The following is a 14,120-nucleotide window of genomic DNA, read 5'->3' on the forward strand; positions in this document are numbered from 1 at the left end:
TTTTTAGAATATATAATTATTTTTAAAATAAGATAAATTTTTTATATATAATTATTTTATATTTCGAACAATAACAATTCAAACACTAGCAAATACATTACTGTTCGTATTTAGTTATTTTATAAAATGAACGAAAAAAATTGTTCTCTTCCGTCTCATTTGCTCATCAAATGAATTGAACACGATCTCCTTGGTAAACTGAACATGAACTGTTCACAAACAACAAGTTTTTTTGACAGCCCTATCCCTAGCATAAAAATAGCGGTGTTTTATTGTTTGAGTGGTTGTGACTTGTTTTGAAAAGATAAATTTTTTATATATAATTATTTTATATTTCGAACAATAACAATTCAAACACTAGCAAACACATTACTGTTCGTATTTAGTTATTTTATAAAATGAACGAAAAAAATTGTTCTCTTCCGTCTCATTTGCTCATCAAATGAATCGAACATGATCTTCTTGGTAAGCTGAACATGAATTGTTCATAAACAACAAGTTTTTTTGACAGCCCTATCCGTAGCATAAAAATAGCGGAGTTTTATTGTTTGAGTGGTTGTGACTTGTTTTGAAAGCACGCAAGTTTTCTATATTTATATATCGAAACTTTTATTTTTTTGTGCATGACATTGGTGTTTTAAATTTATGAATAAAAATATATATATTTTACTTTTAAAAGTTGATAATAGTAGTATTATTTATGTGATATTAAGGATTTGAGTGCTATGTGTGTACAGATGAAGGTTTAGGTGAGATATGTAAATAGGTAAGAAATATGTCCCGATGATAAGTTATTGTTCGTATTGTGATTAATTTTGTTTTGACATCATAATTATATTGATGAATATATAGTGTAACTTTAATATAAGGTTCAAGCAATAAATCTTTAATAACCGAATTAGTTGGGATTTTGCCTGCACTCCTCCTTTGTGACCGCTTGGAATAATAATGGTTAAAGATGGTGGAGTGACCCTAATACCCTCCCACAAGTTGCAAATGAGATGCCTAGGAACCAATAAGAGTGCCTAGGCGCCCAATGAACAGCGTCAACTTTCTGTCTTCTCGGAATTTTTGCGCAGTTTAAGAGAGTTTTCAAGCCTAGACTCCAGTAGATAGGCACCCAATGGCAAAATTTGTCTCCAATCTTCAATCTGATTAAGTTCGATGCTTATTCTTCCCTTTCCCTGCTAAAACCTTCAAAAACAACATAAAACATTTTTCAAAGTATAATTTTTATCATATAAAATACAAAAATATATAAAATAACAATTTTAAATTATCAACCTATCGGACGGTATGACCATTACCGACCTTAATTTTCTTTCCCTTGATATGGTTCAGGTCGATTAACCTTACTGTAATCAAAAGTGAGATGGAAAGTTGCCCCAGTATCAACATGTTAATCGGACTAATTGGATGAGAAAGAAGAAGTAATATAGGTTGTATGAGAGTTGGTTTGTGGAGGAGAATAGAAGTTTCTCGGTTGATAGTAATGATTCAGATGGTGCCAGCAATGAGATGCAAGATGTTCCTATTTATTAGATATTTGATAGGAGACCAAGCCATGAGCTTTAGAGTGCGTAGTTGGAGCCTCAATTGGTTATTTGGATTGAACATTGTTGTTTTTGCCTTTGCCTTTATAGTATTTTTTCTTTGTTTTGGAAGAAGACATGGCCAACTGCGGATCAGGATCAACAGAGGCAGATTTGTGCTCGGTGGAGAGATTAATTTCTTCACTAATTAGTAAGGCATATAACTCATCCAGACTTATGGGAGTGGATCTCACTCGTATCGTAGCCTTGAAGGGAAGATAAGATGCCTGAAGACCAATCAAGTTATAATGAATAACATATTCAATATCGACTTGGGAGCCAACAACATATATGTTATCAACAATAGCCTTGATTTGCATAAGATATTGAGTTATAACGAGGTTTTGCATTCAGACATTGTGTAGTTCTTTCTTTAGTTGAATAACACGGAAGTGATTGGTGGCTTGTAAGCGCTTCTCCAATGCTGTCCAAATTTCATGACCAGCTCCAACATTCAAGACACAAGGCAAAATAGCGGCTGAAATGGTAGAGTGAAATGCAGCCGACAAGTTTTGATTAATAACTTCCTTAAGTTGTGTATGCAGGATTGAAAGAGGAAATGCCCGAAACATTAAGAACCATAGGCGCTGGAGTATGAATAGTACCATCAATAAAACCCAAGAAGCCATTAGCCTCAGAGAGTGATTGATGGTGATGGACGACGACTGATAAGTGGTGGTAGACAATGGTTGGTGTATTGGTAATCATGGACTTTATGTTGGCCATGAGAAATTTAATGTAGGGAGAGATGAAATTTTCAGAGATTCTGAGATTTACTAACCCATCTAACATAAGGTATCATATTCTTCCATTGTTGACAAGCTTCAACATAGGAAGCCGGTCAAAAAAAAAAAATTAAAAAAGAGACTACAAGAAAGACAGAGAGCGACACCAATAATGGTTTCAATAACAACAAGTTAAGTTATGGGCGTCAGCCTTCCACAGACGAACTGAAAGGTGAAGAGATTCTTAGGGGGGGAAGAAAGAAGAAAGAAAGAGGAGAAACAAATTGTTTATGAGTTTTTCAGAATGATCTGCTCCTATACCATGAAAGCAAAGGAGATGCGTAGAGAAGAAACGAGTGAAGCAGAGAGGAAGCTATTTTCATTAAATAATGAGTCTATCACATGAATATATATAAACCGTCTACTATGCAGCAGTTAAGATATTGCATATATATATATATATATATATATATGCTAAACACTTGGAACTAATGACCCATATGTCTAGTAAACTTCATTTAGTCTGGTATTATGTATCACATAAGAATTGTCACTTTTCTAATTTAAGAAAAAAAGTTGAATATAGTAAAAACTAATTAGATGGCATATTTCATATTTAGCTGTTAGCTTCGTAAATACTTAGGAATTAAGCGGAATTTAAAAACAAAGTAGAATAAAGATAGAATAACAGAGAAAGAAAAGGAATAATAATATAGAAACTGTTTAATTGAGAGCCCTAATTACGGTTGTGCATTTAGCTTGAATATTGTTAATCACTCAGAAATTTGATTTGAATTTTAGCTTAGATCGAGATCAGATCAAAGTGAACGAGCCGAGCTATGAGCCAAAATCTCAGATCGATTTTTTTAGCTAATTACAAGCCATACACATATCAACTTGAATTGTCTTCAGACCAGCTCAAATTATTTTAATTTTAAAACTTATATATGATACTAAATAAAATCGAATATAACGAGCTATGAATTGATTTCATGCTTGAACAGATACAAATTAATTCAATTTGAGCCATCTAGTTTTGACTTCGAGCCAGATCAAGCCAATTTCAAGATGGAATGGATCTGAATAACTCAAATTTGAGCCAACTTATTTTAATTTCGAGCCAAATCAAGCTCCATTCAATTTTGAGCCGAGCTAGCTCGAAATTGAATGTAATTGTGGTGGGCTAGAAGATTCACAGAGACAGCGTAATAGATTATCATCTTAACGTTACACGAGAATTTAACACACACTCAAATAAAAGAAAAAATAAGTTAAAACAACAAAAGTTGAAAAGGAAAAAAATCATGGGTCATGACCCAGTTGAAGAGATCTACAATAACTTGGTTATTATAATTACAATTTCTTGTCCCATGGGTGGGAAATGGTTACACAATCTCTTAAGTTAACAACGTTGGTGCATGGATGAACTTGTCACAAGGCATGAGCGACATTGATGGTGATCGACGACGACTGATAAGTGGTGGTAGACAATGGTTGGTGAATGTCTACAATGGCAGGAATGATGCTAGACTTCAGTTTCTTATGCAAGCTTCAAGCTCTTTTTCATTCTTCTAACTTCTTCCCACCCCCATAGTCCCGTCCCGTTTACAATTATTGAAGGAAAATGAACCACTATGATCGGACGATCTAGAAAGATTTTCCACAATCATACTACGTTTCATGGACATTTGAGTGTCTTAACAATGTCAGAATTGAGTGATCTTAGATTTGTTAGATTTGACTATAACTTACTAGATTTGACAATCGTTCGACCTTTTCAAACATGCCTAGAAAGCTTCAAAAAGTGGTTTAATGGTTTGATCTAAGCTTGATTTGATTTGGATTAGACTAATTTTGGTATCATTGGGTACGTTTCATTGAACCGATCAATTTGACTAAACGTTTGCTGAAAATCGGAGCTCAAAAAGACTTTCAGTCAAAGTTTGACTTTTTTGCTCAAATTGTTTTCTCAAGATCCGTGTCAAGCATCGAATTTCATGTAGGATGATGGGAATTTATTGATGATGTATCAATAATGAGTCACGAGCTGATTCCAATCCAAATTCAATTCATTTGTGCCGATTTTAAAGCTTGGTTAACAATACATTACAGCTATTAATATTATAGTAATGCTGATTTATGTAACAGGGTGGGGAGAAAGCTGTTATATAATGCATGTAATTTTTTCAAAAAAAAAAAAATATCATAATTTTATAGTTCATATTTTGTTACTATTTAATCATTTTATAATATCCAATTATAACTTTTTTTTCTTGTTACTCTCACGTCTCTTAAAGATGCGTCGTTCATCTTTGCCGTATTTTTCTCCCCCATTGACTAATCAGTGTTTCTGTGCGTAAAGGTATGTGTCTATAGATGACGACAGCGGAGCGGAGTTGTTCTATTACTTTGTGCGGTCGGATTCGAAACCCGAGGAGGACCCTCTCATCCTATGGCTATCTGGCGGGCCGGGCTGCTCGGGTTTTGTGGGTTTGGCTCTGGAGATGGGTAATAAATGGTTTTAGTTGGGGACGTTCAAATTTCTTATTTATGAAAGCATTATTGTTGTTTGACTTTCTATTATTTTAGAGAAATATAAAAAAGAAACTCTTACTTTTTGCTTGAGATTCAAGTGATAAAAAAATAGTTAAAAATTGAGTAAATATGTATAAAATTCTTGATGTATTTTATAAATGCTCGCTATGATTAAAATCCATAGTTCTCAATTAATATTTGCATCCTACATAATTTTTCTTGTGCACAGGACCTCTTCATTTTAAGGTTGATACTTTTGATGGCAACATTCCAACCTTAGTTGTCAATCCTTATTCTTGGACAAAGGTGAGAAATTATAGTACCATCTATAACTAAACTACCACAAATATATACACATGATCATTATGTTGAAAATTAAATACTACTCATAAAATATTTTAAATTTTCAGATTGCTAATATGATCTTCTTGGATTGGCCTGTTGGTACTGGATTCTCCTACTCCATGACTGATAAAGACTATATTACAGAGGATATTCAGGCTAAAGAAAATATCCTCAAATTTCTCAGAAAGGCAAAACTATAGTTCTAAATCTTTATTTAATTTATATTATACGCTTTAATTTTTTATATGATGGAGAGACATTGTGAAAATGAGAAAAATCATTATATATCATACTCTCTATTTTCACTGATATAGTGGTTCTTGAGACATCCAAATTTCATGTTGAATCCTTTCTACATGGGTGGTGACTCTTATGGTGGGAAGATGGCTACACTTGTTTCTCATGACATTGTTGAAGGTAATTAGTTAGCCAATTTTCTTATAAACACTAATTAATCTTGTTCTTTAGCTCACGAAGAAAATTTAACTATCATAATCATATGTTGCGTGACAGAAAATGAGCAGGGTCAAAAGCCATTAATCAATATTAAGGTGTGGATTTTGAAACATTAATACTGATTTAAAAAGCTTCAAGTTGAAATGAAAAACAAAATTAATATTGCACCATGTTTTTTTTAATTTTATTGTTTGGAATTTTCCCAGGGTTATCTGATTGGCAACACTATAACAGGCGAAAAAATAGATATAAATTCACAAGTACCTCATGCATACGGATTAGGAATTATTTCTGAAGAACTCTATGAGGTTTTTTATAATATTCTAAACTTCTCTAAAATAAATCTAATCATCTTGTTTTATCAACGTATATTTTGTTAATAACATTTTCATTTCCATTATTTCAGCTTATTCAGAAGAACTGTGTGGGTGAGGATTATGATCAGCCTCAGGGTGCAGTTTGTAAAACACATCTCCAAGCCTTTAATGCGGTAAGTCACATCCTCAACTTTGTTCATATATTATATATGTCTGATACACTAATGTTTTGAGCCTAATTTTTTTTCATGCATTAATTTGCTCGCAGTTTCTTTCAAAAATTAATGTTTTTGGTATATTGGAACCCTTATGTTCTAATGGATTTCCGGGGGGGATGTTACGCCTTCACAGATCACTGGAAGAGAACTCACCAGATTTCGTCTCTCAATCTTCACCTGATAATAATTGTATAGTTAGGTCCTTTATATAAAACCTTTACATACATACATACATACATACATACATACATACATACATACATACATACATACATACATACATACATACATACATACATACATACATACATACATACATACATACATACATACATACATACATACATACATACATACATACATACATACATACATACATATATGGGAAACAATCAACTTGTAAGAAATGTCTTACAGATTAAGGAGGTGTGACTCTTCTTTTTATTTACCGATAAGATCAGTGCTACTTAATTTGTAGTTTTTTAAAAAAGAAATTTTTAAATAATGTTAAAATAGGGAAATGTGGGAAGATGGTATGGATGCAATCTCAATGTATCTATATATAATTACAGTCGTCTCAGCATACCAAGCTCATTGCCATATCACAGAAGTTTAACAACAAAAGGCTATAGAGCTCTAGTATACAGGTAATGACCATAAAAAACAAGCGTTTACATTGGAAAATAATTATAAATCTGTAATTTTCATAGAGAATATTTTGATAATTTATGTTACGCCATGCATGATTGACACAGTGGAGATCACGATTTGCAAATACCATTTTTTGGTTCGTTGGAGTGGATAAAATCACTGCGCTACTTAGTTTTAGATCCATGGAGATCATGGCATGCAGGTGGCCAAGTGGCAGGGTAATGAACTTTTTATGTAAAAAGAATTTTATGATTTATATATTAAAAGTTGATTTTATTTTGTTGCTGATATGCTAACTATGGGACATATAATCGCTTCCTCAGATATACGATTTCATTCGCAAATAATTTGACTTTTGCTACTGTCAAGGTATGGGAATTTTGATCTTTAATGCTGCATGATTCCTTCTCTGCATATTTTTTATTGCATATAATTTCTATTCATATTATATCTTATTTACCCTTTTTTCCTAAAATTTTAATATTGATTTTATATATGTACTATTTTTTTATTTTGTGTTGCAGGGTGGAAATCATATGGCACCAATGAATAGGCCTATGCAAACCTTTGTTATGTTTGGGAGGTGGATTTCTCAACAAGTGCTATGAATCCGTTGGATTTCAGAGCAATATAGAATAATGTGATCGAAGCATGCATTTGTAATTATTTTGCATGTGTGTGGAGAAAATATTATGTGTGGTGGATTACATATTCGGAAGATGGCCGGGATGCAGTCACGCCAACATGTGTTGCATTGTGACCCATTCGGACCGTCGTTCGGACGCGCGGTCGCCACACATAATATTTGTTAGTGTATGTGCGTGCGCACGCAATTGAATTTTATAAATCTCGTGAATTTGAATTATATTCAAAACTTTTGAATATTAAAAGAAAGATCAAACAACATATAAATCTTGCATGTTTATAGTCAAATTGTGCATCTCAATCAAAGAAATCCAACAAACTCAAAATTTTTTTCATTTTAAGACTGTTAAAATACTTATATGTTGAAAGAATGATCATTGCATGCATCAATCTTCAAAATAATTTTTTGTTGATTAGTAAACACAATTATTAATATTTTAGTTTGATATTGAATATATTATTAAAAAATAATTTTTTTTTGTTTTATAACTTATAATTTTTTGTAGCATGGATCAGATAACTTTAGAAACGGTCTTCTAATTCACAAAATCTCTCTTATCCCTCAAAAAATAAAATAAATGAATAAATAAATTCCAAGTAAAGGAAGAAATTCCTCATGAGATTTTCTTTTAAGTTATTGACGGAGACTCATTTATTCAAATCACATATCTTAACAAGGAAAAACATAAAAAAGTCTTTCCATTAGGATGGTAACGGAATAATATTTGAGAAGCATAACCATTCTACACGAAGTACATCTTGATAAAAATACTCATTAAGTTATATTTTAACTCTATTATAATATGTTGAAGTTCAATACTATACTAAGGAACATAACAATAACATTGATCATAATAAGTGAATCAATAATATAAATATGCACCACATAGATTGCAATAAAATATTGCAACTTTTATTGATGTTCGTTATGATAACAAATACAGTTTCAAAGAGTATCCTTAAATGTGGCTCTAAAGTTAATGGAAAAAATTTGAGGCGCAAATAGAAATTCTTCCTACATCAATTAAAAATACTTACTGTTCATTGGCTGAAGCATCTCTCAAGATTACCAAAAATATCAAAATAATATGATTAATTAATAAGGTTTTGTTCATTTTCTTACCGCATACTAAATCCTATGAATTTGGTCGAGAGATATTTTTCTAGAAGAGAACTTCTACATCAACTTAGTCTTCAAATATATTTTTTAATTGAAAGAATTGACATAAAAAACGAGAATGAAAAATATTTTTTAGAATTATTTTTTGTTCCAATTGAGGAACTGTTGAGATTGTTGAGAATCTGTTGGAGTTGTTGAAGATCTTCTGAAGTTGTAGTATGAAAGGAGATAATAGAGAAAAACAACTGCTATCTACCTCTATTGAGATGGTGGCATGAGAAAATAACAGAGAGGAGATGATAGAGAAAAACAACTGCTATCTATCTCTAATGTTCATTCTTAATTAACCGAAACAGTAACAAGAGAAAATGCAATATATGTAGTATGAAAGGAAAACTCTAGAGAAGAGGCTAAGTGATCCTCTGTTAGTTACAAAAGAAAAATTTTGAGATGGTGGCATGAGAATATCTATAATTATATTTAAATATACCGTTGTTACCTCCCCTCAAGATCACAATTTGGCTCATTGATTGTGAGCTTGATTCGAAGTCTAGAAAACTGGTGTTTAGAGAGTCCCTAGGTAAGAATATCAACTATCTGATCTTGTGAAACAATGTGTTTAATCAGAGTATCTTTTGAGAGAATATGATCTCTTACAAAGTGCTGATCTATCTCCACATGTTTTGTTTGGGCATGAAAGATAGGATTTAAAGCAATGGCTATAGTAGAGGTTGTCACAATAGATGGGTGTGGGAGCATTAAGAAATATGTTGAAGTCTTCAAGAAGGCGTCAACGCCATTTAATATCTATAGTGGTGGCAACAAGTGCCTAGTACTCCACTTCAGTGGAGGATCTAGCTACCATTTTTTGTTTTTAGATAGTCCATGATATGAGAGTATTTCCTAAGAATGTATAAAAACCTGTTGTAGACTTGCGCTAAAAAATATTGCCCACCCAATCGTCATCTAAGATGCATGGTGTTGAAATTTTCTTTTGGTAAGTTGAAAACCAAAGTGAATTGTAGCTTTAAGATATTGAAGGAGCCTTTTGCTTAGATGAAATTGATAGAGAAGAGGTTTGTGTATTTGTTAACAAATGAAGTTAACAACAGAAGCAATTTCAGGTCATGTAACTGTCAAGAATTGTAGCGAGCCAGTACGTTGAAGCAATTTCAGATCTTGTAACTGTCAAGAATTGTAGCGAGCCAGTACGTTGGTGGTAATGCGTGTTTTGAGAGTATTCATGTTTAGAATCAACATCCAATTTTAATTTTTTTGGTAAGGGAGTGTAAAGAGATTTGCAATTTTCCATGACAAGTTGTTGTACAAGAGAGGTGATATAGTGTGTTTCAGTGAGAACATACCTTTGAGCATTTTTCTGGATATAAATTCCTGGAAAGCTGTTGACAAGACCAAGATCCTTTAGCATGAAAGATGATTAGAGGTGATTGAGGACATTGGAAATAACAGCTGCATTGTTTTTGATTAGTAATATGTCATCAACATACACTAGAAGATACATATAAATTTCATTGTGCTGATATGTAAGGAGTGAAAGATGTGCCTTGCTCATTTTCAAAACCTTCAAACTTGTGATGATTGGAAAGTGTGAAATACCACTAGCATGGGGCATGTTTGAGCCCATATAAAACCTTTTTAAGCAAATAAACAAGATTATGATACTAATTGTCTTGAAAGCCTTGTGGTCGGTGCATGTAAAAAGTTTCATCCAGTAAGCCATGAAAAAAGGAATTTTAAATGTCCAACTATTTGTCTGGCCAATTATGATGTAGGGCTACTGTGAGAAGAATTTTAATGGTGGGGAGCTGCATCACTAGACTGAAGGTCTTGTTGTAGTTGATGTCTTATTGTTGGTTAAAACCCTGAGCAACAAGATGTGCTTTATGTTTAGCAATATAACCAACTAAATTAAGTTTAGTTCTGTAAGTCCACATACAGTCTATGATATTTTGATGAAGTGCGGGGGGAAAAGTTGCCAAGTGCCTTGAATTTGAAGTGCATGAAATTCATGGGACATGGCTTGCCACTAAAGTCTTACGATCTATTGCATGAAGGGTAATATAGGTGAGGTTGAGTAATAGTTTACGTTTGAGTGAACAGGTTTTAGTTTGGGTGATTATTAGGTGTGTAGGAGGCATGGGTGGAAGATTGTTGACCATGACTATGGTGTACGGGTTGAAGAAACATGAGATGGTAAAGGCTGGAATCTAAGGTAGAGGTTGTGGTTGAGGCTGTAGGGAAGAGAGGAACATTTGTGGGCTAGAGAGGAGTATTGGTTTGCTTTGTGTATGTAGCCGGAACAGTATTTCGTGCAGTTATGGGAGTAAGAAGACCTGGTGGAATACAGAAAAGCACATCTACTGTAGGTGTAGAATAATGGGTGCTAGGGAATTAAGCTTCATTGAAAATGACATGGCGGGAAATGGTAACTTTTTATTTTAAGGACTGAAGCTGTGATAGCATTTTATGATCAATGGCATAGCCTATAGCTATAAATGGTGGTGCTTTCAATAGACGTTTATTAGATGTTAAAGGTATTTTTCATGGAAAAGATAGACAACCAAATGTGCGAAGGTGATGGAAGAGGGACGTAGAAAGATAGAGGAGCTCATAAAGTGACTTATAGTGTAGTACTTTGGATGGCATGCAATTTTTGAGGTAAGTCGCTGCTAAAAGAGTATCAAACCAGAATTGTGCAGGGAGTTTACTTGTTAGAAGAAGGGTTCTGATGGTCTCAATTAGGTGATGATGTTTACGTTTGACGACCCAATTTTGTTGAGGTGTGTAGGGACAATATAATTGGTGATGAATATCTTGAGAGAGAAGGTATTGTTTAAGCATTTGAGATGTATATTCTTCACTAACGTCCAAGCGTAAAGTTTTGATATTGGTGTTGAATTGGGTTAAAGCAAATTTATGAAATGGTATTATGATTGTAGTTGTTTCAATTTGGCACACATTGGGAAAACCCTACAATATATAGTATAGTCGTCAATCAAAGATAAGTAGTATTTAGAATCTTTTCAAGAACTAGTGTGAGTGGGGTCGTATGCATCAGAATGAAGAAGTTCAAATAGGGACTTAGATCTAAAAAGAGAAGAAGAAAAATGCAATTAATGAAATTTAGCTGAAATAAATTCATTGCAAAGAAAATGCGAGCTAGGATTGACAATAGCATAATGAATTTTGGAGATTTGTACCTCAGCTTTGAATGAGGATGTTCTAAGGGTTGGTGTCAAGGTTGAGTATGAGAGGTAGAGAGTTGATGAATGACAAATAGAGCTTTGATTGGATATAGGCCATTTTTAGTGGGTCCTTGATGGATTGTTTTGTCTGTTCTCCGATCCTTGATAATGAACCAGATTTAGTGAAGATGACAATGCAGTCATTATCAAAATTGAGTTTGTGAACAGATATGAGGCTGTGTGCAAGATAAGGAGAGTAGAGAAGATTCAATAGGAGGAGCTTACTTTGAAGAGTAGGAAGCAAACCTTGACTGGTATAAGTGATGGGATGAGTAGATCTTTCACCAATTGAGATGGTGTCATGCCCTTGATATGGAATATGTTGTTGTAGATGCTCAAGATTAGTGTTGATATGGGATGTTGCTTTGCTATACAATATCCAATATCCAATCATCGGGCTTAGTGGTTATCATAAGAGCAATGTTAGATTTGGAGGATGGGTAGGAAGTGTAGTTTGCTTTATGCCAGCACATTAAAGTCGTGTGACCAAATTTATCCCAGATTTGGCAAGAGATGTTGGAACTGATGGAAGTGCGGCTTGCCTTGTTGGATTGGGTTTGAGCAGCCCATCATCGGTTGGAATTGAGGCCTCTTCCATGAAAGGTGTCACGAACACCTTATTTTGTAGATGAAGAAAGAAAAATGGTTGTTGTATTGGCTTCTTTTGCTGACTCCATATCAATGTTTTTATTTTCAGTGCATAGAAAGGAGTATACTTCATCAATATGAATGGGTTCAGAATAGGTTCTAATATCAGTTTTGAAATATTGATAGATGGGTGGTAAACCATTGAGAGTGTGAAAGATGAAATCCTTCGAGCCAATGTATCCCTTGTTGTGGTGGTGTTTTTCATTATGGGTTTGATGGCGAGAAGATATTGTGACATGGAAAGATCTCTCGTAGAAGTGTTGTGGAGAGCATTGCACAATTGCAGAACTCTATATCTTGTTTGTTGTTTGAAGTCTCTTGGTTTGAGTGATCCAAATTGTTCTTGTATAGTCCAAATTTAAAATATAGGGAAGAGTAGAGGAGGAGATTTTATAGTAGACAGCAGCTGATGGGTTTTTATCAGTTAGTTGCCATTGTAAGAATTTTGGATTTTGGAAAAGATGTCCATATGAATGTTGGATTTGTTTGTGTACAGATTTTGGCTCATTCAAGGAAGCCATTAAATTCATTTTCCCTTAATAGTTTCAGTATTTGAGAACGCCATGTTGGATAGTAATCATTAGAGAGTTGGATGTGGACTATGGTTTTCACATTTGACATGAGGAATTTGAATGTTGGAGGAATAATAACAGTATTCTAGAGAGGAAGGGAGTTGCATCAGATCCACCAATGAACAAATTGCTATCTGATATGATATTATAGAGGATGAAACCAGAAATAGATCGATAGAAAGAGGAGAAGACAAAATTATGGTACGAGTGAGATCTAGAAGATAGAAGAGAAGAAAAGAAGAGAGAAACTCTGTAAGATCACCACATATCAACCATAAAGGGTTCTAGAGATCGCTTAATGTAGTCTACGGTTAGCCTTTCTGTAGGAGAAGAGAGAACTGTAGATTTAGGAAAGGAAGGCTGACTCAAATACCATGAGAATCAATTGAGAATCTGATGAGATTGCCGAGAACCTGTTGGACTTGTCGAAGCTAAAGAGTAGAAACAAAGAGGAGATAGTAGAGAAAGGCAGCTACCATACTGCTCTAATGTTCATTGTTAATTAACCAAAATAGTAACAAGGGGAAATTATATATATATATATATATATAGTACGAAAGAAAAACTCTAGAGAAGAGACCAAGCGATCCACTGTTAGTTACAAAGGGAATATTGTGTGAGGGTAGAGAATATGACCAATTATATTGTATTATATTGTTACATAGATACTTGATGGTCTATGTGTGTATTTTAGACAGCTCGGTTAAAAAACTTGTGATATTGGTAATTTAAAACATCAATCTCACTCGTTTATGGACGGGCTGGCGGTCTAGCATTCTTGAGGTAGTCCTCAAACTAAAAATGTGTAATCAATGAACAATAAAAAAATGCTAATAGATTATAAAAATACAAATATAAATACCTATTCACATTACTATAATGAGGCAAATAAAATCGCCATTACTTTTACACATGTTGCTAACGGCCTGCATCTATCTTTCGAGGTAAGAGCCTGAACGGGAAACAAATAAAATCGCCATTAGTTTTACACATGTTGCATCTATCTTTCGAGGTAAGAGCCTGAACGGGA

The 14,120-nt window shown here is 33.6% G+C and overlaps 1 protein-coding gene across 1 annotated transcript in view; it reads left to right on the top strand.

Annotated features, from left to right (window-relative positions):
* LOC110026373 (serine carboxypeptidase-like 16) overlaps nucleotides 1-14,120 on the top strand; it is a 48,370-nt gene that overhangs the window by 1,661 nt on the left and 32,589 nt on the right. Inside the window, exons 2-9 of the mRNA XM_020727286.1 lie at nucleotides 4,680-4,825; nucleotides 5,082-5,158; nucleotides 5,263-5,385; nucleotides 5,512-5,614; nucleotides 5,711-5,748; nucleotides 5,860-5,961; nucleotides 6,060-6,143; nucleotides 6,239-6,382. Coding sequence (XP_020582945.1) covers nucleotides 4,680-4,825; nucleotides 5,082-5,158; nucleotides 5,263-5,385; nucleotides 5,512-5,614; nucleotides 5,711-5,748; nucleotides 5,860-5,961; nucleotides 6,060-6,143; nucleotides 6,239-6,382 — 817 coding nt within the window. The remainder of the gene's footprint in view (nucleotides 1-4,679; nucleotides 4,826-5,081; nucleotides 5,159-5,262; nucleotides 5,386-5,511; nucleotides 5,615-5,710; nucleotides 5,749-5,859; nucleotides 5,962-6,059; nucleotides 6,144-6,238; nucleotides 6,383-14,120) is intronic.

Source organism: Phalaenopsis equestris, unplaced genomic scaffold (assembly GCF_001263595.1).
Source record: "Phalaenopsis equestris unplaced genomic scaffold, ASM126359v1 Scaffold000369, whole genome shotgun sequence".
NCBI lineage: Eukaryota > Viridiplantae > Streptophyta > Magnoliopsida > Asparagales > Orchidaceae > Phalaenopsis > Phalaenopsis equestris.